Source organism: Saccopteryx bilineata, chromosome 4 (genome assembly GCF_036850765.1).
Source record: "Saccopteryx bilineata isolate mSacBil1 chromosome 4, mSacBil1_pri_phased_curated, whole genome shotgun sequence".
NCBI lineage: Eukaryota > Metazoa > Chordata > Mammalia > Chiroptera > Emballonuridae > Saccopteryx > Saccopteryx bilineata.
The window spans coordinates 76,372,120-76,399,564 of NC_089493.1; the positions used below are offsets into that span (position 1 = coordinate 76,372,120).

The window sequence follows — 27,445 nt, forward strand, 5'->3', positions numbered from 1 at the left end:
GGCCATCTTTGCTCCAATGGAGCCTTGGTTGCGGGAGGGGAAGAGAGAGACAGAGAGGAAAGCGCGGCGGAGGGGTGGAGAAGCAAATGGGCGCTTCTCCTGTGTGCCCTGGCCGGGAATCGAACCCGGGTCCTCCGCATGCTAGGCCGACGCTCTACCACTGAGCCAACTGGCCAGGGCTTGTGTACTCTTTTAAATAAATCATTTGGCTGTAGACAAATATCTGACCATAATCTAAGCTCAAACTTTAAGTAGTTGCCTGACCAGGTAGTGGCACAATGGATAGAGCATCAACCTGGGACGCTTAGGACCCAGGTTTGAAACCCCGAGCTCGCTGTCTTGAGCAGGCTCATCTGGCTTGAGCGCAGGCTCATCTGGCTTGAGCACAGGCTCACCAGCTTGAGCAGCGGAGTCACCGTCTTGAGTATGTGATCATAGACACAACCCGATGGTCGCTGGCTTGAGCAAGGAGTCACTGACTCAGCTGGAGGCCCCCGGTCAAGACATTTATGAGAAAGCAATCATTGAACAACTAAAGCGCCGCAACTACAAGATGATGCTTCTCATCTCTCTCCTGTCCTGTCTGTTCCTTTCTATCTGCCTCTCTGTCTCTCTCTCTCTCTCCTTGGCTAAAAAAAAAAAAGTAGAAGATGTTAGCTTCTTCCTAGCCTAGACAGAATGTGCAGTTGTTTCCTTTTCCTCTAAGCCTTGTGCTCTGTTCTCTTTGGATATCTCTCATCTTGCCAGTTTATCACAGGCTGAATTAATTCCTGCTCTCTGCAGATTGACACCCTTTTCCCATGAAGAGTGGTCTGTCTTATTTTAGTATGGAACTCTAGATGGAGTGAAAAGAAATCCATAGTATGTATGGGCTTGTGTCTTCTGTTGGGGAGCTGCAGACAGTGTGGCTCTGGTTACCGGGTGGAATAGCCCTGTGGGCCATGAGGGTTTTGCTGGTGTTAGTGCTGACATTCGGGAAAGGGTAAGGCTGTCAGTCAACAGCCAATCTTTCACTTCTATATCGTGTCCAGTTTCTTTACAAAAATGAAGAATTTTTTTGTAATATGTGTGTGTGTTGCTTTGTTTTGTTTGTTCTTTTGATGATGATTATAAAGTAATATATGTTCATTGTAAAATAAATAAATAAATTGGAAGCCACAACTATCAAAATGATAAACGTCCATAGGTAGAAAAGCCAAGATAGACAGGAAGATCCATAGTTAACTCTTAATATATTTTAATGTATTTTGTCCTACTTATTTTCTCCATACTTTTTTTTAAACCTAAAATTGTATTTCATTTAAATAACAAATATATATTTATTGAGCTCCTACCTTGTGTAGTATGTTAGTGCTAGGGATACAACCAGAAACACTTGTGTATTTGTATACTGCTTTTTTCATAAACTAATTATAACATAAGAATTTTTCGGTGTTCCTAGAGGCAATGACCATTTTATGCTTACATAATATTTCATTGTATGTATATACTTTTTCTTTTGTAATTTTCTGAAGTGAGAAGCGGGGGTGGGGAGGAGGCAGACAGATGCTCCCGCATACACCCACAGGGATCCATCCGGTGTGCCCACCAGGGAGTGATGCTCTGCCCATCTGGGCCATTGCTCTGCTGCAACTGGAGCCATTCTAGCACCTGAGGCGGAGGCCATGGAGCCGTCCTCAGTGCGGGGGCCAACTTTGCTCCAATGGAACCTTGGCTGCGGGAGGGGAAGAGAGAGATAGAGAAAGGAGATGGGGGAAGGGTGGAGAAGCAGATAGGCACTTCTCCTGTGTGCCCTAGCTGGGAATCGAACCCAGGACTTCCACACACTGGGCCGTCGCTCTACGGCTGAGCCAAACGGCCAGGACCTGTATGGATATACTCTTTACTATTGTCTCTTTTTTTAACATTGAGGCTGTTTTCAGTTTTTTTCTCCTATAATTAATATCCTTGATTATATTTGCCCATAAATTTTTTTTCTTGTTTCAGATTATTTCTTTAGTACAGATAGGTTTCTGGCTATGAAATTACTGGATCAAAGGTTATACACACTTTGAAGGTTCTTGCTATAAGACCAGATTGCTGGTGGGCATGCCAGGTGGATCCCCATCAGGCGCATGCGGGAGTCTGTCTGACTGCCTCCCCGTTTCCAACTTCAGAAAAATACAAAAAAAAAAAGACCAGATTGCTTTCCAGGGGGTTTATACCATTTTATCCATAAGTCCCAGCTATTCTATACACCCTGACCAGCTCTGTGACTGAGGATAATTGTTTTCTAAAATCATTGCTATTATGATAGGTGCTACCGCTGAGCCAAACGGCCAGGACCTGTATGGATATACTCTTTACTATTGTCTCTTTTTTTAACATTGAGGCTAATAATTAGATAGCATCTAATTATTTCAATATGCATTTCTTTATTGTTAGTGAATTATATATTTTTATGTGGTGGACACTTAAAGTTTCTCCTTTATAAAATGGTTATTTTTTTTGTCTATTTGTTAGAATCAGTATTTGGGGTGTTGTTTTGTATGAGCTCTTTGTTAAAGACATTAATTCTTAGGTTGTCATCTGTTGTTAATTTCTCCCCCAAGTTCATTATTACCTTTCAATTTTTTTTTTTAATAAAAGTTTTTATTTTTATGTAGATAGACCTTTCATTTTTCTTTTTGTGATGTTTTCCTATTGCTTTTAAATTTAGAAAGCCCTTCTTACTGTGGATAGAGCTAAAAATTAATTTTCTTGCCCTGGCTGTATAGCTCGGTTGGTTAGAACATCATCCTGAAGTGCAGAGGTTGCCAGTTTGATCCCCAGTCAGGGCACATATAGGAACAGAATGTTCTTGTCTGTCTCTCTTGCCCCCTTCCTATCTCGCTGAAATCAATAAATTAAAAAAATAATTTTTTAAAAATTTCTTTCCCAGAATTATATAGTTCTTAATTTATGTTAAGGAGAAAATCATACTTTTTTGTTTTCCAGATTCTAAGCTGATCTTTCAGGCTAGCCTTGCAAATGCTCAAATACTGATTCCCAGCAACCAGGCCAGTGTGAGCAGTATGCTGTTGGAAGGACATACTCTCCTGGCTCTCGCTACCACAATGTATGCTCCCGGTGGTGTCAGCCAGGTATGGATAGCACCTTTACCTATTATGGCAAAACAGGACATATTGTAAATTTTGTAGAAATATCTATGGATTTTCTAAAAATCAGTTGATATTAAAATATAACCACTTATAAGTTTTTCATTAGCTTAAAGAGCATAAAACAAGGGTGAATTTAAAATTTTTCTATTATATCCTCTTAAGTTGAAAGGGAACTAATATGCTGTATAGCAGTGTTGTTCAACTGCCGATCTGCCAGAAATTTTGTGCTGGTTCACGGAAGAGATAACCACCCTAATATTGTACGAAGATTGTTATTTTTCTCCTTTATTTGTTTTCTAAAGCTCCAGATTTATTTTCAGGATAGAATCAGGATCTGATTGTTTCTGTAAGTATACTTTAGATCTGTAGCTTAGGAATTATTTTGTGCTATTTGTCCTCTTGGACAGGTAAAAAGGAAATCATAATTTTTAGCTACCCATATAAATTCTTTTCAGGGACCCAGTGGGAATTTTCCCATCTCTGCTTTTTTGAAAGTTATAGTATGCTTGGTTAGAGGAAACTTACAAATGCTTTTAAACATTTAATATTCAAAAATTTCTTGCTGCCCTGGCCAGTTGGCTCAGTGGTTGGAGCAAAGATGGCCCGGGCGCTGGAGATGGCTTCTTGGCCTCTGCCCCAGGCGCTAGAGTGGCTCTGGTCGCGACAGAGCGACACCCCGGAGGGGCAGAGCATTGCCCCCTGGTGGGCAGAGCGTGGCCCCCTGGTGGGCGTGCCGGGTGGATCCCGGTCGGGCGCATGCGGGAGTCTGTCTAACTGTCTCTCCCCGTTTCCAGCTTCAGAAAAATACAAAAAAAAAAAAAAATTTCTTGCTGATGCTAACAATTTAATACCATCTCTTTTAGATTATTGCAGTATACCTTAACTTATATGGTTATTTATTCCTCTGTACTTAATCACCTGTCAGAAATTAGTCATAGAGCCTTGGCAGGATAGCTTAGTTGGTTAGAGCATAGTACTGAAGCACAGAGGTTGCTGGTTCAGTCTCCGGTCTGGGCACATATGGGATGTTTCCCTCTCTCTCCCGCTTCCTCTCCTGTGTCACTTGCTAAAATCAGTTTTAAAAATTAGTCATAGATTGAGTGATGGGTATGCAACATAATCAAATGTCAAAATAATCTGGAGATGTTTTCTCTGACCATATGTACCCTGATTTATCAATGTCACCCCATTAAAATTAATAATAATAATAAACTAATTAAATAAATGGGGAAAAAAGAATACCAAGTTAAAAAAAATAAAATAAAATAGTCATAGAGTAAATGAGAGCTGAGCAAGTCATCTTGTCTAGTATTTTTAAAAATATTTACCATTTAATATCTAATGCAATATTTAATATTTAAGTATTTTAACTATTATAGTAGCAATGCTTTTTCAAACAACTTTCCCACATAGAGTTTGAAAACCACTGAGCTGAGATTCTCAATTTTGTAGGTAAGGAAACTAAAGCTGTAGGTCATACAGGTAGTTTGTCTTAGACTCAGAAGCAGAACTATTGGCTTCTGACTCCTTGTCCAATGCTATTTTCATTACAACATACGTTCCCAAACTCGCCTTGTTTCACAAAGTTGTTATGGAAAAAGGACTTAAATTTGGAGAAGAGCGAAACATTACTGTACATGATGTTATCTGTCTTTTTATTTAGGTTGTTCAGAATGAAGAAAATAAGAGCTATTTGAAGAAAGTAGATCCCCAGCTACTGAAGATGGCATTAACACCTTATCCCAAGCTAAAAACTGCTCTCTTCCCACAGTACATTGCCCCTAGTGTCCTGCCACCTGACATCACACTCTATCACCTTATTCAGGTACAGTATTTATTTACGTGGCTGGCATTTAGGAGTATCAGTCAAGGTTCAGCCGGGAAAACAGAAACCACTCTGGGTTTTTCAAGTGGAGAACACTTAGCATAGAGAATTGCTTAAATAGAGTGATAGCAGAATGGAGAAACCAGATGTGCCATGGTGACACAACCCCAAAACTGACCAAGAACAAAGCCATTAACACCTCTAAGGTTGCAAGAACACTGTTAAGAAAGTGGTGTTATTAGAACCCAGAGCTGGAGCTATCTCTGGGCTCTAACCTCAAATCCAGGTTGCCTAATAGGAGCTGAGAACATAGAGGGTGGGGCTGGAACCTTGGAGGAGATGCCCCAGAGAACAAAGAAGAGGAAAAACATCTTGGTTTCTCCCCTCTTCTCACCTTTTAATCTCTCATGTGGTTTCTCATGGCTAAACCTACCTGCGAGCCAAAGGGCAAGTGGGCTAGGGCAGTACAGTTTACTGCAGTACAGGGAGAGCAGGAGAAATGTGGAAATGGATCTGAGAGCAGGTAGTTGACTTCAGACTTGTCTGCTACTGTCATAAAAGCCATTCCAGCCTGACCAGGCGGTGGCTCAGTGGATAGAGCGTCGGACTGGGATGTGGAGGACCCAGGTTCGAGACCCCGAGGTCGCCAGCTTGAGTGTGGGCTCATCTGGTTTGAGCAAAGCTCACCAGCTTGGACCCAAGGTCGCTGGTTTGAGCAAGGGGTTACTCGGTCTGCTGTAGCCCCACGGTCAAGGCACATATGAGAAAGCAATCAATGAACAACTAAGGTGTCACAACGAAAAACTGATGATTGATGCTTCTCATCTCTCTCCATTCCTTTCTGCCTGTCCCTATCTATCCCTCTCTCTGACTTTTTCTCTGTCTCTGTAAAATATAAAAAAAAGGCACTTCATTCCACCACTGATGAATTCTGTCTCTTCTTAATGAATAGCTCTGTTTATTTAAATTAGTGCTCCTTAATCTCTTTCAGGAAAAAGACCTGAATGTGAAAGAGCTATGAGTCCCTCTACCCAGACAAATTGCACAGATGCTTATAATTTTGCTTATATTTCAAAGCAATCTGTGAAGATTCCCTGAAACCTATTCAGGGATCCTTGTTAAAAACACCTTCTTTTGTTCATTTCTCATTTGCTTTCACTTTTTTTCCTCTGGGTTCCTGTAATGTTTTTAATTTAAAGTAGATGCTATTTAAATTTCCTGTAAAGGCCCAAACTCTCTCTTATTCTGATGGGAAAAATTCTTAGGGTATAGGTTGTTGCTACTCAAAAATGTGGCCCCCAAGCAGTGCCAGTCCATTACTTGCTTGTTGCTGAGATGAGATTAGAATCTTGCACTAGAAAGTGGATTATGTAAAAATCACAATTTCACTATGGATTCAATCAGCCTAAAACAAAAGTGGTTTCAGGTTGTTCTTTATTTTGTTTTCAACTTGGCTCATGCAATTTTCTAGTCCTGTTATTTCAGGAAAAATATTCCTTAATAGTCCACAAGTTCTCCCTTGATTTAAAATCAAAGCTGCTCTTTCCTTACCCATCCAAACCTTGACTTATTGGTTCTGTTTTCTCCTATCTCCCTCCCACCATGTGTTTATAGTCTTTGCTAAACCTTTGGCCTAGACAAATTTCAGCCTGACCTGTGGTGGCGCAGTGGATAAAGCGTCGACCTGGAAATGCTGAGGTCGCCGGTTCGAAACCCTGGGCTTGCCTGGTCAAGGCACATATGGGAGTTGATGCTTCCAGCTCCTCCCCCCTGTCTCTCTCTCTGTCTCTGTCTCTCTCTCTCCCCCTCTCTCTCCTCTCTAAAATGAATAAATAAAATAAAAAAATTAAAAAATTAAAAAAATTTCAAACATCCACTGCTCCCTGCTCTCAAAACTGCTGACACACTTGACCTTAATCTGCTGTTTTCTTTGTTATTGATGATTTGCTTATCACATTCCTTTAACCATTGATCTGATTGTCTTACTCTTTTCCTTTCCTGACCTGCTTTAGCTCACCTTATCATGCTTACCATATTTCCCCATGTATAAGATGCACATTTTTTCAAAAAATTTGGGGTCTAAAAACTGGGTGCAGCCCTGGCCGCTTGGCTCAGTGACAGAGCATCAGCCAAGCATGTGGATCTCCTGGGTTCGATTCACAGTCAGGGCACACAGGAGAAGCGCCCATCTGCTTTTCCACCCTTCCACTTCTGCTCTCTATCTCTCTCTTTCTCTCCCACAGCCAGGGCTTCGTTGAAGGAAAGTTGGCCCAGGCACTGAGGACGGCTCCATGGCCTCTGCGTCAGGCGCTAGAATGAGTCCGGTTGCAATGGAGCAATGCCTCAGATGGGCACAGCATCGCCCCCTGGTGGGCATGCCAGGTGGATCCTGGTCAGGCTCATGCAGCAGTCTGTCTTTGCCTCCCAGCTTCTCACTTCAGAAAAATACAAACAAAACCCCCCCAAAAAACCTGGGTAGGTCTTAGACAGTGGTTGTAGTTTTTTTAACTTGCACTTTCTGCTTTTTCGTGCTTGTTTTTGCACTCATTGTTGAAGACAGTGATTCATCATCAGACACAGATGAGAACAAGCTAATGGATGAGAGTTTTGACAGTAATGAGGGCATGTATGAATTTTATGATAAATAAAACTTGAATTCAATAACTTTATGTAGTACTTTTTTTTTTCAAATTTTGAGACCCCAAATTAAGGTGCATCTTATACATGGGGAAATACGGTACATGACAACAGTTTCTAGTCTCCTAGTTCTCTTGCCTTTTGATTCCAAAAACATTTCAGAGTCCATTTTACATTATTATTAATGTTGCTTCTGCCAAAAGAGTGTGCATTTTGCAGACATAATTTGAAGTGAAGAGAGTCTTTTTTTTTTTTTCCTGAAGTTGGAAACGGGGAGGCAGTCAGACAGACTCCCACATGCGCCCAACTGGGATCCACCTGGCATGCCCACCAGGGGGCGATGCTCTGCCCATCTGGGGCTTCGCTCTGTTGTGACCAGAGCCATTCTAGTGCCTGCTGCAGGAGGGGAAGAGAGAGACAGAGAGGAAGGAGAGGGGGAGGGGTGGAGAAGCAGATGGGCGCCTCTCCTGTGTGCCCTGGCCGGGAATCAAACCTGGGACTCCTGCACGCCAGGCCGACGCTCCACCACTGAGCCAACCGGCCAGGGCCTGAAGAGAGTCTTTAAAAGGCACATAACTGGTTCTATTTTTATTAAAATGAAAGTGTCACATATATTCTTTTTTTTTTTTAGTCGAGTTCAAAGAATTATATGTCCAGAAAGATAAGATTTTTAATTGCCCTGGAGAATGGAAGCAGACTATCTATGAAGTCCTTTAATATAGTTTTATTTGCTTATGTTAGAATCAATTAAGTTATTTTTTTTTCCCTCTTAAGAGGCCTAGGTGGGAGAGGGCCACCACCCCTAGAAGGGAGGAGAGGGTCCCTGTTAAGCTGCCCCTAAGGCTCTCATGGAAGTTAATGAAGAAGATAGTTAGCAAATGTTCAGTCAGTCTCAAGATTAGTTTCCTAATTTTCCCAATTGGTTCAGTATCTGATTCATTTAGTTCTAAATACATTTCACCTTCTGGAAAAAGGTTGTACGGACGTTATTAATTTCAGGAAAATCTCGTCCTATTAGGTGAATTGGGGCAGATTTGATTAGGGAAATATGTGTTGTCCAATAACATTCCCTAGTTTTATTTTGGAATCTGCAGAGTCTGCACAAATTTTTAGGGATATTTTGTAGTGGATTGAAGTATGCTGATTATGAGTAGAGCTCCAAGAGGCTATTAGACTTTTAACTCTAATTTGACTTTTCTCCTTTTACAGTCATTATTGCCCTTTGATCCCAGCAGATTGTTTGGCTGGCAGTCTGCCAACACACTAGCTATAGGAGGTAAGTCATTATGAATACAGGTACTTCTTGCTTTGGAAGGATTTCAGCAGTGTTGATCCATAGGAGGAGTTGATTTCTGTAGAGCCAATCCAGTTCTTTCCACTGCTTACTATTTTAAAAATAAAGGTGTATTCCAGTGAATTGAAAACTTGCGAGTTAGCAGTCATTGGATTAGGTCACTAGTGCTGTACTTGCTGGGAACTGTAATGTGTACTTATCTGCTTAAATTTCTTTTTTTCCAAAAACCCCTTTGTTAGCAGTATTGTTTTATAAAGGTAAAGAGCACAAGTGTTGGCATTAGATAAATCCTGGCTCTACCATGTAATAGCTGTAGGACCTTGGGCAAGTGATTTAACCTCTCTTCAATTCCCTCTAAAACAGTTTAATAACAGTGCCCACCTCACATGCTACATAGAAAATGAAAGGAGACAAAGCACTTAACAAACTCTCACAGTTCTTGGCCACATGGTCAGCACCAGATACACACACATTGCCTTTCTGTCTAGACTATAAGAATTTCTCTGGGTGGTTTTTTGTTTGTTTGTGTGTGTGTGTGTGTGTGCGCGCCTTTTTTTTTTTTTTTTTTTTTTTTAGTATAGCTAACATACAAATTCCATTCTTAAACTGTCTTTTTTTTTTCTTTGCATTTAGAGTTAGCCTTTAATATCATGTTACCTGTGGTGCTTCTACCCAAATTACTCTAAAGCTGGCTTCAAATTAGTACTTAGTACATAATATACAACCCGTAAATATTTATTGACACACATTAAAGTGAATTTTCTAATGTGTCAGTTTTGTAAGTTCACATTTCAATACATTGAATTTACCTGGTATCCAGAGCCCGTTGCATACCTCTAATACATGTTCAATAAATATTTGTTGAGTGCAGAATGAAGTAGTGCTTGTTGCATTTTCAAATGAAAACACATGTTCTAATCTCAATGAAGTTAACCAGAGAGTAGACAAAATCACCTGTCCTGTTCTCATGCCTCCAACTCCAACTCCTAGGCACACACTAGGGAAATAGAGGAAATTGAAGACATGTTCTTTGCCTGGTTTTAGACATTTAAAACACATCTGAGAAAATAAAGCACAAAGGAAATGAAACAATTATGAAAACAGTAATACAGATTTATAAAATTGGAGAGTTGTATTTAATGAGAATGCTTACTAACTAAAGTTTACTTACTTGGCACCTGAAAGTACCATATACTTGACATGTACTCAGAAAATATTTGACAAATGAATAGTTTTATCTGGAATTATAAGTTACCAAAGTTACTCTGATCTTGCAAAGCATACGGATAAGGCATGTGACAATATTTAATCTCAAAGGGGGGTGTAGTTTTAAGTAATAGTTTTGTAAGATGACAAGACACCATTAAGGTCCTTGTCTTTTTTTGTAGGAGTCAAGTCACAATATAAAAATTTTTTGGAATTCTGTGGGAGGCTAAAACTTTATTTCAGAAGTAAGCTTTAAACCTTGATAATGAGTACACATGCACTGTTTTCCAGAATGTTATCTCTCTCTCTTTTTAATATATAGTAAGTGACTAGAAGACGTATTAGGACTTGACAGGAGTGGTTATTTCATAGTAACTTCTTACATCTAAATATGTTCTGACTTTAAATTTTCTTAGAGAAAATTTAAAAAATATATTTTTTTTGGCTAATTTCATGAGCACAGAAGAACTTTAAACTGGGTGACTCTGCTGGTCTTGGAAAGATGATACCAATATGTAGATGATAAGGTGCTCTATGCATACAACATCGGAAAATACAACTAGTGATAACAAAAGGAGAGTATAGGAGGGTATGGAGAAACCAGAGCCTTCTCAGGGTGTTTATTGGAGAATGGTACAGTGAGTTGGCCTTGGTGAATAGAGGACACATATATATGTTAAGTAGGGATTTTACTATATAATGAGCTGTGTGAATGAATGAAAAACATTTTGCAAATCTGTGGCAAAATTTTTGTAGCTAAAGAGTTATTGCCATTGTGAAGTTAAATATGAAATTAAAGCATCTAAAATTACAAGTAAGTTCAATGGACAAAAAGCAAAATTTATGTTTTTATGCAGCTTCTCAGGTATACATTTTCGCATAGAATGAGGGCTATCTTTCCACATTAAAATAAAACTTACATTTTGGTGGTTCAGAGTGACACACAGTGGCACAAAATGATCATAGCAGCCAACTTTAATTTACTATTTCAGGCTTGAGTTTTCCTTTTGCAGATCTGCAATTAATCATGGTGAGGTGCAAAGCATTAACATTGCTTCACTTCCCCCCAGATACATCAAGTCATCTCCCACATTTCTCTAGCCCTGACCTGGTTAATAAATATGCTATAGTGGAACATCTGAATTTTGCTTATTATTTATATCATGGACAGCCATCATTTGCATTTGGTACTTTCTTGGCCCAGGAATTAACTAAGAGCAAGACACCCAAGCAGCTGTGAGTACTTAAAACAAAATTTTTACTGTTTATAAAAGGCCTATTTGTGTATTTTATATGTACATTAAAAAAAATGTACTGGGAACATGTATACCAGTGTTAACAGTGATTAGAATTGGATGGTGATATTTTTTTTTCATTTGTGCTTTTCTGTGTATCCCCGGTTTTTGAGATTTAGTGTGTGTTACTTTTGTTAATAGGAAAAATGATTTAAAGTATATACTTTTTTTTTTTAAGTGAGAGGAGGGAAGATAGTTCTACCCAGCATCCCATCTGGGGCCTATGCTAGAGTACCAAGCTATTTTTAGCACCTGAGGCTGGTGCGCTACCAAGGAGCTATCCTCACTATGGGAAGCCATGCTTGAACCAGTGGAGCCACTGACTGCACAAGGGGAAGAGGAAGAGAAGGGGGAGAGGGATGGGGATAGAAGTAGATTGTTGCTTCTCCTGTGTGCCCTGACCAGGAATCAAACCCAGACATCCATATGCTGGACCAATGCTCTATCCACTGAGCCACTGGCCAGGTTCACTTTTTAAAAATTTTTATTGAATTTATTGAGGTGATATTGGTTAATAAAATTATATAGGTTTCAGGTACACAAAAAGTTTATTTTATATTTAAAAAAAATAACCCAGGAGCTTGCCAAATGTTAGCCATTTTGTTTAAGAGAGAATTCTATAAGGAGATGTAAATTCTATATGTAAGATCTTTGTTAGGTTTACTTTATTGGTTTGTTTTATAACTAACAAAGTAATGGTTTTCATGGTAAAATATTCAAGTAGTTCAGAAGGATGAAAAATGAAATATAAAAGTCCCTAAGTTTTCTGTCCTCAGTCTACATAATAAATAAACACGGTTAATTTTTTGTGTCTTTCTTTGAAATTCTTTTATGCATATAAAAGTACATATGAGCCCTGGCCGGTTGGCTCAGTGGTAGAGCATCGGCCTGGTGTGCAGGAGTCCCGGGTTTGATTCCCGGCCAGGGCACACAGGAGAAGCGCCCATCTGCTTCTCTGCCCCAACCCCTCTCTTTCCTCTCTGTCTCTCTCTTCCCCTCCCACAGCCAAGGCTCTATTGGAGCAGAGTTTGCCCGGGCGCTGAGGATGGCTCTGTGGCCTCTGCCTCAGGCGCTAGAATGGCTTTGGTTGCGACAGAGCGAGGCCCCAGATGGGCAGAGCATCGCCCCCTGGTGGGCATGCCAGGTGGATCCCGGTCGGGCACATGCGGGAGTCTGTCTGCCTCCCCGTTTCTGGCTTCAGAAAAATACAAAAAAAAAAAAAAAAAAAAGTACATATGAGTCCTTTAAGATTTATGTGCTTTATGATGTCAGACTTAAAGTAGCATTAATTTTTGTGGTAGTTTGTGTACATATAATTGACAAAATCACAAATTGGCAGTCTTTTGTAAATTCTATTTCCTGTTCCCTGGATGAAACTGGAAGTAGATTAATTTGGACTATGAGTTAGGTGTTTTAAAGATATAGAGATACGGGGGGCTATGGAGCCAAAAGACAGATAAAAGCTACTAAGAACCTAAATGAATGGTTGCCAGGGGCGCAAAAAGGGAAGGGGGAGGAAGCCAAAAATCACTTGTCTGATACTCCGTGTGTCATTGTTGTGATTCCATCTGCTTTTCCTGATGAGAAATACTTTTCATGTGCTGACATGATTTTGCTTCCTTTCTTTTCCAGGATTCAGCAAGCAGGCAATGAAGCCTATGTTTTAGGTCTCTCTTCCTTCCACACACCTTCAATAGGAGCCGCCTGTGTTTGTTTCTTAGAATTGCTTGGCCTCGACAGCCTCAAGCTCAGAGTGGATATGAAAGTTGCCAATATAATTTTGAGCTACAGAGCTAGAAATGCAGATGCTCCGTACAGCTTTCTCAGAGAGTCGCTGGGTACAGCACCTTTTCTTTCTGTGGTATGGTTTGTAGAGGGCATGGGATGGATAGGTCAAAGGCATTGAATTGTGAGGGGTTGGGGAAGAAACAGTTTTGTTTTTGTTTTATCCTTTTCCTTCAGTGTTTGTTCTTTAACTTGCTTAATCTTGGGTCCTTTTGTTGGATACTGAAATGACCCTGGACTACTCTCTTCAAACAGAAATGCCCATTCCTAACTTTTTCTCTTGACCACATTTGTTGTTTATATTTCTTAATAGTTGAAAAGCTGTCTAAACTGGCTGTAGGTGAAAAAGCAACTATAGAAGAATTGCTTGTTCTCTTAGAAGAAGGTATATGGAACAGCATTCAGCAACAGGAAATAAAGAGGTCTGTGAGTTGTCATCCCAGCCTCTTTCTAGCAAGCTTTATTGTCCCAACGTGTGTTTGTCTCGTCTTTCTTTCAACACCTCAGATGTTTTCACCAGTTCCCCTAGACCTTATCTTCTTACCCAGCATATAGTAGGTACTGGGTTTTAATCACATACTACCATTAGTAGAAGAAGGGTGAAGATAATGCTTCCCTCTTAAGAGATGGAGTTTCCAAGATATGGAGAGAAGCTTTGTCTCCTACATTGCCTGACTGGTCAGGTTGCATGTTGAAGTCATTTTGGAAAATGTGGGATGGATATCAGAAAATTGGACTCCAATAAGCCATATTTTTTTCTTGCTAATATGTCAGTTGATAATGGAAGTTGAGATGACCATCTATCCACAAAAGTCCCTCTCCTTATACAGGGTGGAGCAAAAGTAGGTTTACAGTTGTGAGTACACAAAACACAGAGTTTATTTTTGTATTATTTATTAATGTATTATTTTCCAGGCGAACAACTGTAAACCTACTTTTGTTCCACCCTGTACATTCATGTTGTCTTTCCTCTGTGCTATCCCACTGGGACAGACCCCGCCACCCCAGACCCTGGGAGTACACCAGTCTTCGGTAACTCCTGTCACGGACTGTTCTCAACAGCTTCCTGCTTTCAGTAGGAATAGGTATCCTCCCCTTAGTGAGGAAGTCCACGCACCTGTCAGGGCTCTAATTCTCTAAAGTGAATCATGAAAGATAATTAAGCACTCAGAAGATTTCTTGAGTGACTATTTTCTCTCTTCTAAAGATTGTACATAGCTAGTTGGTTGATGAAATTGTATATAGATACTTGGGTGATGAAAAGAATAAATCGTACCACCATGCTAAGAAAAGCTATTGTGTTTTATGGGTAAGAGTCCTTCTTTGTTTTTTTCAAAGCATTCTAATAAATATTTGGTATTTGTTGAAAAGCTTTTTAGAAAATATACTATAGTTAAATTTATGTAATTTTTACTAATTTTTTAGTTAAAACTAAAGCAATACTTTAACAAGTTTTTTCTTTCCCACTCCCACCCCAATTACAGATTATCCAGCGAATTTAGCAGCCAGTGGGCATTAGTGGTACAGTTCTGCAGGCTCCACAATTTGAAATTGAGCACATCTTACCTTAGAGAATGTGCCAAAGCAAATGATTGGTTACAGTTCATTATTCACAGCCAGCTCCATAATTACCACCCTGAGGAGGTAAGCCACTGATAGTTGCCAGTTTTTCAAGAAGAGGATATTGGAACACTTCTTAAAATAAAAGGTGTTCTTTCTGTTGGGAACACATAGGCTTTTGTTTGATATGGTACTACTATTTTACTAAAATTGGGTTGGCTTCAGACAAAGGACTAGTCATTAGTACTAAAGAGATGAAAGAAGCGTCTTGTGACTCCAGATTGCAAATAGAAATTCACTCAAAAGTAACAAACACCTTTGTAAAATTATACCTCTGACACAGTTCAGGCTGAGAAAGAACAATTTTGCCTGTGCTTTTATTTCTAACATTTTCAGCTCCAGCTGAAATTATTGATAAAACTTGGTTATCTGGCTCATGCACTATTGGTGCAATTACAAATTGGTGCAGCCACTGTGGAAACCAGTATGGAGGTCATTCAAAAATTTAAAAATAGAACTACCTTATAAACCAGCGATTTCACTTCTGGATATTTATCTGAAGAAATACCAAACACTAATTCAAAAAGATATATGTACCCCTATGTCCATTGCAGCATTATTTACAAATGCCAAGATTTGGAAGCAACCTAAGTGTCCACCAATAGACAATTGAATAAAGAGGGTGTGGCACATAGATACAATGGAATATTACTTAGCCATAAAAAGAATAAAATCTTACCATTTTAGAGAATACAGATGGACCAAGAAAATATTATGCTAAATGAAATAATTCAGACAGAGAAAGACAAATACCATGTGATTTCGCTTATATGTGAATTTAAAGGTCAAAATAAATAGAAAGAGACTCTTTGTTACAGAGAATAAACTAAGGGTGGCCAGATGGGAGGGGGTTGGGGGGGATGTGTTAAAATGGCAAAAGGATTAAGAAGTACAAATTGGCCTGACCAGGCTGTGGCACAGTGGATAGAATGTCGAACTGGGATGCAGAGGACCCAGGTTCGAAAACCCAAGGTTGCCGGCTTGAGCATGGGCTCACCAGCTTGGGTGCGGGGTCGCTGGCTTGAGCCAAAGGTCACTGGCTTGGAGCCCAAGGTTGCTGGCTTGAGTGAAGCGTCACTCACTCTGCTGTAGCCCCCCAGTTAAGGCACATATGAGAAAGCAATCAATGAACAACTAAGGTGCTACAACGAAGAATTGATGCTTCTCATCTCCATTTCTGTCTGTTTGTCCGTCTCTTTGTCTCTGTCCCAAAAAAAAGAAAAAAGAGAAATACAAATTGGCAGTTACAAAATAGTCAGGGGATGCAAACTGCAGCATGGGAATATAGTAATAATGTTGTAATAACTATGCATGGTGCCAGGTGGGTACTGGACTTATCGGCAGGATCACTGTAAATTATATAAATGTCTAACCACTATGCTGTACACCTGAAATTAATATGAAATAATATTGAATGTCAACTATAATTGAAAAATTAAAAAAAAACAACTTGGTTGTCTGTTTGAATCATCTAATATATTTTCCAGGTGAAATCTCTTCTCCAGTATTTCAGCCCTGTCCTTCAAGACCACTTAAGGCTAGCTTTTGAGAATTTGCCCTCAGTGTCCATCTCCAGAACGGACAGTGATCAACTCTGCAACAGGTCCTCCCCGGCACTCCAGAGAAACAATGAGACAACTGACTTCCTTGAAATTCTGCTCCAGTGCTCAGAGGAGCCAAACTCCTGGTATTGGCTCCTGGCTGAAGCAGTGAAACAACAGGCCCCTATTCTTAGTGTCCTAGCCTCCTGTCTCCAGGTGAGGCTCACAAGAAGCCTAAATTAAGGACTCAGAGAGCCATAGCAAAAGTAGGAGGGACAGGGCAGGCTGATAATCAGAGAGGGTGTAGGGGGTGATGATATTGAGGCTCCAGCATGTGTGTCCAAGGCCGCTGCAACTTGCCATGCTTCTCCAGCTTAGGATCCATGTCCTCCAGTGTACCTTCTTATGCCTTGACATATAGTAGCTTAAGTGGTCAGAGCCCTAGTCCAGGTTGGCACTCATAAAGAAAGATACTTTGGTGGATTGACCACCTCTGAGCAGCGAAGAAGGATACTCTAGACCAGTGGTCCCCAACCCCCGGGCCGCGGACTGGTACGGGTCTGTGGGCCATTTGGTACCGGTCCACAGAGAAAGAATAAATAACTTACATTATTTCCGTTTTATTTATATTTAAGTCTGAACGATGTTTTATTTTTAAAAAATGACCAGATTCCCTCTGTTACATCCGTCTAAGACTCTTGGTACTTGTCTTGGTCACGTGATACATTTATCTGTCCCACCCTAAAGGCTGGTCCATGAAAATATTTTCTGACATTAAACTGGTCCGTAGCCCAAAAAAGGTTGGGGACCACTGCTCTAGACCGGTGTTTTTCAACCACTGATTCACGGACCAGTCTGCCAGAAATTTTGCGCCAGTCCATGAAAGAGTTAACCAACCTGGTGTGGTATGAAGGTTATAAACCCAGTGATCTTAGTTGAATTCACTAGTGCTCTAGGTGGTTTCTGCTTTAGCAGTCCCTGTAATAATTCTCCTATTTTCATCGGTCCCTGAGTGTAAAAAGTTGGAAAACCACTGCTTGCTCTAGATAGTCCCTTTCAGCAGTACTGTGGAGGGCAGTTGTGTTTTCTTATACTTAGTATTTCCCTGACTCTCACACAAATCTGTCAGCCTCTCCGGGTCTTTGACCTGCCGTACTCCAGGATTATTTATAAAAGTCCCTTCGTTGTTCATTAGAGTTTGTTTCACATTTGAAGGCTTTTCAAGCTGTTTTAACCAATTTAGTGAGGTGACTTGTTCCAAACAGAAAATAGCCATCCATATTTGTAGTATTGCTGGAAACTTCCTCTATCAGGTAAGCCAAGCCAGTTGTTATTTTATTTTGAAAAGTTCTTATTCAATGGTAGGATGCCAGCACTATTTCTTGCCTCTGTGTTTGGATTATCACTTCTGTGGAGGACAGTATTGCAGCTGAAGCAATAGGATATATTCAGGGCTCAACGGAGGGTCACACCTGGGACCTTAAGGACCTCTCGGTCATCTGGAGAACATTATTAACAAAGGAGAAGAGCAAAACTCTCATCAGAGGTTTCCAGCTTTTCTTCAAGGTAATGATAGTCACTTCATTTCTTTCCTGAGTTTAAAAGGATTACTTTAGAATATCCCACACAGACTTTCTACCTATTCCTGGATTTATTTTTTAACCAACAACAAATGATAATAGAACTACCATTTATTTAGCAAACTGCTTTCTATACATTACTTGAATCAATTTTCACAATAATCCTATACAAAGATAATATTGTACGAGGATATTATGAGGTGGTCTTATCCTCATTTTACAGAATAATAAATGAAGACCAACAGAATTTAAGTAACATGCCCAGGGTCTCAAAGTACTTTCGTAAGTGGTGTACTTAAAATTCACATCCATACTTTCTAATCCCCGACTCCTGTCCTCTGACTGGAAAGCTCCCACCGAGGTGACGGAACTGCATGGACTTAGGCCACAGGCAGTAATAGGCCAGCAGGTCAGTAGAGCCGATTATCTAGGAGTGTATGTAGAGGTTTCCTAGCACCATCTATTGCAACGTGTCCTGCTCTATATAATTATAGAATAGACAGAAAATAGACTATTAAGTAGATTACCTGGACGAAGTATTGTTTCCCAAAAGGATACTTTTCCCGAAAGGAAAAAGAACTATAAATTTAACTTCTTTTCTTTTTTAGCATACATGATTTAATTCTTCTATGAAGCTATTATTAACAGTATTTGTTTTTTACTTTAACCTTCCCTTATATTAGCATTATTCATGAGAAAATAGTATTAAGTTTGGGATTTTGTAATTTCATTCAAACTCTACTTCCAAGGATTCACCATTACTGTTGATGATGGAGATGTATGAACTGTGTATGTTCTTCAAGAATTACAAGGAAGCTGAAGCTAAACTACTGGAGTTCCGGAAGAGCCTCGAAACGGTAAGTCAGAATTATATGCTCTGTCTCACCACTCTGAAAATCATTTGAGTGATTTGTTGTCTGCTAGTAGTTAGGATGTAGCAGCAGGTGAATAGCTGTTAGGTGGCATGATTCAAACTAAATCATTTGTACTGTTCCAAAGTGAGGAGGCAGAGCGGGAGTGGCAGTGGCCTTGCCTGTACCACCTCAGTTGTCAGGAATGACAGAGATTTCATCTAATGTGCTAGCTCTGATCAGTATCCTAATGCTGCAACCAAGATTAATAACCCTATGAAAAAACCGGAAGTTATAAAAAAAAGGAAGAGAAATATGCCTTAGTTCTACTTGGGGTTTTGGCACTTTTGCCTTCTCTACCACAAAAAGGCTCTATGATAAATAAGACAAAACTATTTACTGAGTCTACCCAGCAAATATATCACAGTGGAACCTCAATATAGGCTTTTGCTCTCTATCACATTGGTCTTAACTATAATGAAGATTATTATTTATTACTTGAAAATATAGATTGTTATTCAAATATGCCTGCTGTTTCTAAATCACAGAAAACAGAGACATTAATTTGTTTGGTCTAGTCCTGGCTGGATGGCTCAGTTGGTTAGAGCATTGTCCTGGCATGCCAAGGTTGTGGGTTTGATCCCCAGTCAGGGCACGTACAGGAATAGATCGATGTTCCTGTCTCTCTCTTCTTTCTCCCTTCCTCTCTCACTAAAATCAATAATTTTTTTTAAAAAATGTGTTTGGTCTAGCCTGACCAGGTGGTGGCACAGTGTAGAGCGTCGGCCTGGGAGGTAGAGGACCCACGTTTGAACCCCAAGGTCGCCGGCTTGAGTGTGGGCTCACCAGCTTGAGCGTGGGGTTGCTGGCTTGAGCATAGGATCATGGACGTGACCCCATGGTCACTGGCTTGAAGTCCAAGGTCACTAGCTTGAGCCCAAGGTCACTGGCTTGAGCAAGGGGTCACTGGCTCGGCTGGACCCCTGCTCAAGGCACATATGAGAAAGCAATCAGACCTGTGGTGGCGCAGTGGATAAAGCGTCGACCTGGAAATGCTGAGGTCGCCAGTTCAAAACCCTGGGCTTGCCTGGTCAAGGCACATATGGGAGTTGATGCTTCCAGCTCCTCCCCCCATTCTCTCTCTCTCTCTCTCTCTCTCTGTCTCTTCCTCTCCTCTCTAAAAAATGAATAAAAAAAAAAAGTGAGAAAGCAATCAATGAACAACTAAGGTGCTACAGTGAAGAATTGAGGCTCTTCATCTCTCTCCCTTCCTTCCTGTCTGCTGTCCCTTTCTCTCTCTTTCTCTCTCTTAAAAAATAAAATGTGTTTGGTCTCTACTCTCCATAGCTGGGACCCTTGCAGGTATCTTCTTGTTTATTATTATTATTATTTATTGTGGTTAAATACACATAACCTTTACCATCTTAGCCATTTTAAAGTGTACAGTTCAATGGTATTTAAAACATTTACATTATTGTGCGACCATCACCATTATTCATCTCCATAATAATTTTTCATCTTATAAAACTGAAATTATACCTATTAATAACTTTCTGTTCTCCCCTATCCTGAGCCCCTAGCAACCCTCATTCTGCTTTCTGTCTTTGATCTTGGCAACTCTAAGTACACTGGTCCCTCATCTATCACAGGGGTTAGGTTCCAGAACCCCCGCGGTAGGCGAAAATCCGCGAAGCAGCGACCTTGTGTTTATTTTATTATTTATATATATTTTAAGACTTTTTTTGTGACGGGGAGAGAGGGACAGACAGATAGGGACACACAGGCAGAAAAGGAGAGAGATGAGAAGCATCAGTTCTTCACTGTGGCACCTTAGTTGTTCATTGGTTTCAAGTGTCCCACTCAATATAACACCCTCTACCCATTACATCATGCCCTCCATGCCCCATGCAAAGTCGCTTTTTACCCCCATTTCCCCCCCTTTGTCCCCCTTACCCCCACCTCCATCCCCACTTCCCTTTGGCTATTGCTACTTTGTTGTCTGTATATATGTGTTAAGCTATATGATTTTGGAGAATCCTTTCACCTCCTTTGATCCCGTTCCCTCTTCCCACTTCCCACTTCCCACTTCCCTCTGACAGCTGTCCATCTGTTCCCTGTGACCCTGTCTCTCTTTCTATTTTGTTCCTTAGTTTATTGTGCTCATTAGATTCCACATATAAGTAAAATCATATAGTATTTGTCTTTCTCTGCCTGGCTTATTCACTTACCATAATAATGTCCATCCATTGTTTTTTTATTTGTGTTTTTTGTGTGTGTGACAGAGAGAGGGACAGATAGGAACAGACAGATAGGAAGGGAGAGAGATGAGAAGCATCAATTCTTCCTTGCAGCTCCTTAGTTGTTCATTGATTGCTTTCTCATATGTGCCTTGCCTGAGGGGCTACAGCAGAGCAAGTGACCCCTTGCTCAGGATAAGTGACCTTGGGCTCAAGCCAGCGACCATGGGGTCATGTCTATGATCCCATGCTCAAGCCAGTGACCCCACACTCAAGCTGGTGAGCCCATGGTCAAGCCAGATGAGCCTGTACTCAAGCTAGTGACCTTGGGGTTTCAAACCTGTGTCTTCTGTGTCCCAGTGCAATGCTCTATCCACTGTGTCACCTCCTAGTCAGGCCCAGTTTTTTTTTTTTATAGTAATCATACTAATGGTTGTGAGGTGGTGTCTTGTAGTTTTGATTTGCATTTTCTTAATGATTACTGATGTTGAGCATCTTTTCATGTATTTATTGGCCATTTGTATATCTTTTTTTTTTTTTTTTTTGGTATTTTTCTGAAGCTGGAAACGGGGAGAGACAGTCAGACTCCCGCATGCGCCCAACCGGGATCCACCCAGCACGCCCACCAGGGCCACTCTAGCGCCTGGGGCAGAGGCTAAGGAGCCATCCCCAGTGCCCGGGACATCTTTGCTCCAATGGAGCCTTGGCTTCGGGAGGGGAAGAGAGAGACAGATAGGAAGGGGGGTGGTGGAGAAGCAAATGGGCGCTTCTCCTATGTGCCCTGGCCGGGAATCGAACCCGGGTCCCCCGCACGCCAGGCCTATGCTCTACCACTGAGCCAACTGGCCAGGGCCTGTATATCTTTTTGGAGAAATGTCTGTTCAAGTCCTTTATGCATTATTTCTTTTTTTTTTTTTTTTTTTTAGTGGAGATAGAGAGTCAGACAGACAGAAGGGAGAGAGATGAGAAGCATCATCTCGTAGTTGGGGCACTTTAATTGTTCATTGATTGCTTTCTCATATGTACCTTGTCGGGTGTGGGGTCCCAGCAGAACCAGTAACCCCTTGCTCAAGCCAGCGACCTTGATTTCAAGCCAGAGACCTTGGGCTTCAAGCCAACGACTTTTTGGGCCCAGCCAGTCATGTCTATGATCCCATGCTCAAGCCAATGAACTCAGGATTTCAAACCTGGGTCCTCAGCATCCCAGGTCAATGCTCTATCCACTGTGCCACCACCTGGTCAGGCCCTTTTTGTATTTTTGAATTGGATTGTTTTTGTTGTTGAGTTTTAGGAGTTCTCTACATATCCTGGATATTAATCCGGTGTCAGATATATGATTTGCAAATATTTTCTACCATTGGTGAGATGCCTTTTTACTATTTTGATAGTGTCTTTTTATGCAGAAAATTGTTAGATTTTCATGAAGTCCAATTTGTATATTTTTTTTCTTTTGTTAATTGTGCCTTTGGTATTGTTTCTAAGAAATTATCACCAAATCCAGTGTTGTAAAGCTTTTGTCCTATGTTTACTTCTAGTTTTATTGTTTTAGGTTTTATATTTAGGTAGTTTGTTCATCTGAGTTAATTTTTATGTATCTTCTTAAGTAAGGGTCCAACTTTCTTTTTTGTTTTATTGTATTTATTGGCCCTGGCCATTTGGCTCAGTGGTAGAGCGTCGGCCGGGTGTGTCGAAGTCCCAGGTTCAACTCCCAGTCACACAGGAGGAACAACCAGCTGCTTCTCCACCCCTCCTCTCTCTGTCTCTCTTTCCCTCCCACAGCCATGGCTTCAATGGTTTGAACAAGTTAGCTCTGGGTACTGAGGATAGCTCCATGGCCTCAGGCCCTAAAATAGCTCAGTTGCCAAGCAACAGAGCAGCAGCCCCAGATGGGTAGAGCATCTCCCAGTAGGGGTTTACCCATTGGATCCTGGTTGGGGTGCATGCAGGAGTCTGTCTCACTGCCTCCCCCCCCCTCACTTAATAAAAAAAAAATTATTGATTAATTTTAGAGGGAAGGGAGTATCAGCTCATAGTTGCTTATTGTATGTGCCTTGACCAGGCAAGCCTAGGGGTTTTGAACCTGTGACCTCAACATTTCAGATTGATGCTTTATCCACTGTGCCACCACAGGTCAGGCTATTTGTTTTGCATGTTGATACTCAGGTTTCTCAGCACCATGTGTTGAAAGACTTTTTCTCATTGAATCATCTTGGTACCCTTGTCAAAAATCATTTGATCATATATGCAAGGATTTATTTGTGGGCTTTCTATTCTATTTCATTGGTCTACATATCTATCTTTATCTCAATACAACACAATTTTGATTACTGTTAAGCCTAATCTGGAGGGACCCGAAACATTGAAGACACGAACAAAATCCGTCGATTACACACCAAAGCTTTATTGTCTAGCTTAGCCAAGCGGCAGCAGCTCCAACAGTGGTCTGAGGGAGCGCACGCTAGCCCTTTGTTCTACTTAGTTTTTATAGTTTTGTAAGTGGGAAGTACAGAAGCAAAAATTGTAATTAAGAGCCCCTTACCGCTATTGGTTATAGTCATATGTCCTTTAACATGATAGGACCACGTTCAATTTGCAAGCCATACATTATTTTGGAGAAAACAAAATTTACAAGTCAACACAATGGTAGGAAGATGTCTCTTTACATATTAAAAGGCTTTCCTGCTTGACCTGTGGTGGCGGCGCAGTGGATAAAGCATTGACCTGGAAATGCTGAGGTCCCCGGTTCGAAACCCTGGGCTTGCCTGGTCAAGGCACATATAGGAGTTGATGCTTCCAGCTCCTCCCCCCTTCTCTTTCTCTGTCTCTCTCTCCTCTCTAAAAATGAATAAATAAAATAAATAATAAAAATAAAAAAATAAAAAAAAAAGGCTTTCCTATATTATCTAGTGTTTATCTGCTATCTCTCTGTCCAGAGTCATACGTATTAACCACATGCATTTACATAGGAGAGGTAGTTTCTGTGGGGACAAATGCCTGCAAATGGCTCATTGCTATGAGAAAAGGTTTATTTTGGCTTTTCTCTCCCTGTACCTGGCTAGCCATTCACCCCTTTCCCCACAGGCGTGGTGGAATGTCTGGGGATCCATGTTTTCCTCCCCTTTGCATTTACAATACAATGCCAAGGACCATCCTGGTCATGCCAGTCACACAGTACAGGGACTATTCTCACAATTTCTCTGCACACCTTAACCCAAATTAATAAAATGTTCTTCAAGCCTCCCAAAATATTAATATTAATTCTGTAGCTTTTGGTACTTTACAACACCTGTGGGTGAGGTGGCACAGTGGCTCCTCACTGTAGCTTGGTAGTAAGTTTTAAATTCAGAAAGTGGGAATTTTGTTCTTTTTCAAGATTGTTTTGGCTCTTTGGGGTCCCTCAAGATTCCATATGATTTTAGGATGGGTTTTTCTGTTTCTCTGAAAACATCATTTGGATTTTAATAGGGATTGCATTGAATCTGTAGGTTGCTTTAGATAATATGGACATTTAGGTATTATTAAATAGTGATTTCCAATCTATGAACCTGGGATGTATTTTCTTTGTATTTTTTTTGTATTTTTCCAAAGCTGGAAATGGGGAGAGACAGTCAGACAGACTCCCGCATGCGCCCAACCGGGATCCACCCTGCACGCCCACCAGGGGCGATGCTCTGCCTACCAGGGGGCGATACTCTGCCCCTCCGCGGCGTCGCTCTGCCGCGACCAGAGCCACTCCAGCGCCTGGGGCAGAGGCCAAGGAGCCATCCCCAGCTCCCGGGCCATCTTTGTTCCAGTGGAGCCTCGGCTGCGGGAGGGGAAGAGAGAGACAGAGAGGAAGGAGGGGTGGGGGTGGAGAAGCAAATGGGCACCTCTCCTATGTGCCGGGAATCGAACCCAGGTCCCCCGCACGCCAGGCCAATGCTCTACTGCTGAGCCAACCGGCCAGGTCTTGTATTTTCTTCTTCTTTTTTTTTTTTTTTTTGTATTTTTCCGAAGCTGGAAATGGGGAGGCAGTCAGACTCCCACATGCGCCTGACCAGGATCCACCTGGCATGCCCACCAGGGGGCAATGCTCTGCCCATCTAGGGCATTGCTCTGTTGCAACCAGGGCCATTCTAGCGCCTGAGGCAGAGGCCATGGAACCATCCCCAGCGCCCGGGCCAACTTTGCTCCAATGGAGCTTTGGCTGTGGGAGGGGAAGAGAGAGACAGAGAGAAAAGAGAGGGGGTGGTGGGGAAGCAGATGGACGCCTCTCCTGTGTGTCCTGGCCAGGAATCGAACCCGGGACTCCTGCATGCCAGGCTGATGCTCTACCACTGAGCCAACTGGCCAGGGCCTATTTTCATTTTTTATGTCTTTAATTTCTTTCAACAGTGTTTTATAGTTTTCATTGTACAAGTCTTTCACCTTCTTGATTAAGTTAATGTCTAAGTATTTTATTTTTGATGCTATTGGAAATGAAATTATTTTTATAATTTCCTTTTCAGATTGTTTATTGTTTTTGTATGGACATGAAACTGGCTTTTGTATGGTGACTTTTTCTATCCTATTACTTTGCTGAATTCATTTAATCTGGTGTTTTTTGGGGGGCGGTGGCGGATCTTTAGGGCTTTCTACATATAAATTTTATCATCTACAAACAGAAATCCTTTTACTTCTTTCTTTCCAATTTGGATGCAGTTTTTCCTCAAAATGCTCTGGCTAGCACTTCCAGTACTGAGTAGAGGAGATGAAAATGGGCATCCTTGCCTTGTTCTTGATCTTAGGGGGTTGTTTTCAGTCTTTCACCATTGAGTATGATATTCACTGTGGGGTTTTCACATATAGCTTTTGTTATATATGCAAGTAGTTTCCTTTTATTCCTAGTTTGTTGAGTTGTTTTTTTTAATTTTTATTTTATTGACTTTAGAGAGAGAGGAAGGAAGAGACAGAAACATTGATCTGTTTCTGTATGCGCCCTGACCAGGGATCAAATCTGTTACCTATGCATATTGGAACAACACTCTAACCAACCGAGCCATCTGGCCAAGGCATTGTTGAGTGTTTTTATCATGAAATGGTGTTGAATTTTGTCAGATATGTTTTCTGTATTAATTGAGATGATCATGTAGTTTCTTCTTTTGTTCTATTGATGTGATGTATCTAAAGATCAACTTTTGTATGTTGAATCATCCTTGCATTCCATAAATCCTATTTAGTAATGAAGTATAATTTTTTAAAGATGCTGCTGAATTCAGTTTACTAGTATTTTTTTAAGGATTTTATATCATCATCCATAAAGGATATTGGTATGTGGTTTTCTTGTAGTGTCTTTGTCTGTCTTTGGTGTGAATAGCATGTTGGTTTCATACAATGAGTTAAGCAGTGTTCCTTCCTCTTTAATTTTTTGGAAAAGTTTGAGAAGGGTTGGTATTGGTACTTTAAATGTTTGGTAGAATTCACCAGTAAACCCATCAACTCCAGACTTTTCTTTGTTGGGAGATTTTTTATTGCTGATTCATTCTCCTACTAGTTATAAGTATATTCAGACTGTATGTTTCTTTCTGATTTAGTCTTGGTAGGTTTTGTGTTTCTGGAATTTTTCAATTTCATCTAGGTTATCTATTTTTTTTTTTTAACTTTTCTGAAGTTGGAAACAGGGAGGCAGTCAGACCCACTCCCACATGCGCCTGACCGGGATCCACCCAGCATGCCCACCAGGGGGCGATGCTCTGCCCATCTGGGGCGTTGCTCTGTTGCAACCAGAGCCATTCTAGCAACTGAGGCAGAGGCCATAGAGCCATCCTCAGCGCCCGGGCCAACTTTGCTCCAATGGAGCCTTGGCTGCGGGAGGGGAAGAGAGAGACAGAGAGGAAAGAGAAGGGGAGGGGTGGAGAAGCAGATGGGCGCTTCTCCTGTGTGTCCTGGCTGGGAATCGAACCTGGGACTCCTGCACTCCAGGCTGACGCTCTACCACTGAGCTATCTGGCCAGGGCTTAGGTTATCTAATTTTTTGGCATAAAATTTTTTCACAGTACTCTCTTGTACTCCTTGTTATGTTTTGTAGAATAGGTAGGGTAGTAATGTCTCCCATTTTCATTTCTGATTTTAGTAATTTGAGTCTTCTCTTTTTTTCAAAATATATTTTCACAGTTTTCTGAATTTTTCAGTTTCCTTTTGTAATTGACTTCTAACTTCATTCCATTGTAGTCAGAGAAGATACTTTGTATGTTTATCTTTTAGAATGTATTGAGACTTATTTTGTAGCCTAACATATGTTCTACCCTGGAAAATATTTCGTGTGCATTTGAAAAGAATGTGTTTCCTATTATTCTTTTCTTACTTAAGTTGTATCTGGTTATTCTGTCCATTATTGTGAGTAAGTGTTATTGTAGAACTTTCTATTTCTCCCTTAAATTTTGTCAGTATATTTTGATAGTTTGTCATTAGGTGTG

At 40.8% G+C, this 27,445-nt stretch overlaps 1 protein-coding gene and 1 non-coding gene across 5 annotated transcripts in view; one reads left to right on the forward strand and one right to left on the reverse strand.

Annotated features, from left to right (window-relative positions):
* SPG11 (SPG11 vesicle trafficking associated, spatacsin) overlaps nt 1-27,445 on the forward strand; it is a 126,592-nt gene that overhangs the window by 49,702 nt on the left and 49,445 nt on the right. For all 4 annotated transcript variants that reach the window (XM_066276595.1, XM_066276596.1, XM_066276597.1 and 1 more), the window contains exons 18-27: nt 2,977-3,122; nt 4,804-4,965; nt 8,812-8,878; nt 11,173-11,338; nt 13,030-13,235; nt 13,496-13,604; nt 14,667-14,826; nt 16,290-16,559; nt 17,709-17,909; nt 18,673-18,780. In XM_066276595.1, coding sequence (XP_066132692.1) covers nt 2,977-3,122; nt 4,804-4,965; nt 8,812-8,878; nt 11,173-11,338; nt 13,030-13,235; nt 13,496-13,604; nt 14,667-14,826; nt 16,290-16,559; nt 17,709-17,909; nt 18,673-18,780 — 1,595 coding nt within the window. The remainder of the gene's footprint in view (nt 1-2,976; nt 3,123-4,803; nt 4,966-8,811; nt 8,879-11,172; nt 11,339-13,029; nt 13,236-13,495; nt 13,605-14,666; nt 14,827-16,289; nt 16,560-17,708; nt 17,910-18,672; nt 18,781-27,445) is intronic.
* Nucleotides 105-180, reverse strand: TRNAA-AGC (transfer RNA alanine (anticodon AGC)). The gene has a single exon. It is a non-coding gene; the product is annotated as a tRNA-Ala (tRNA).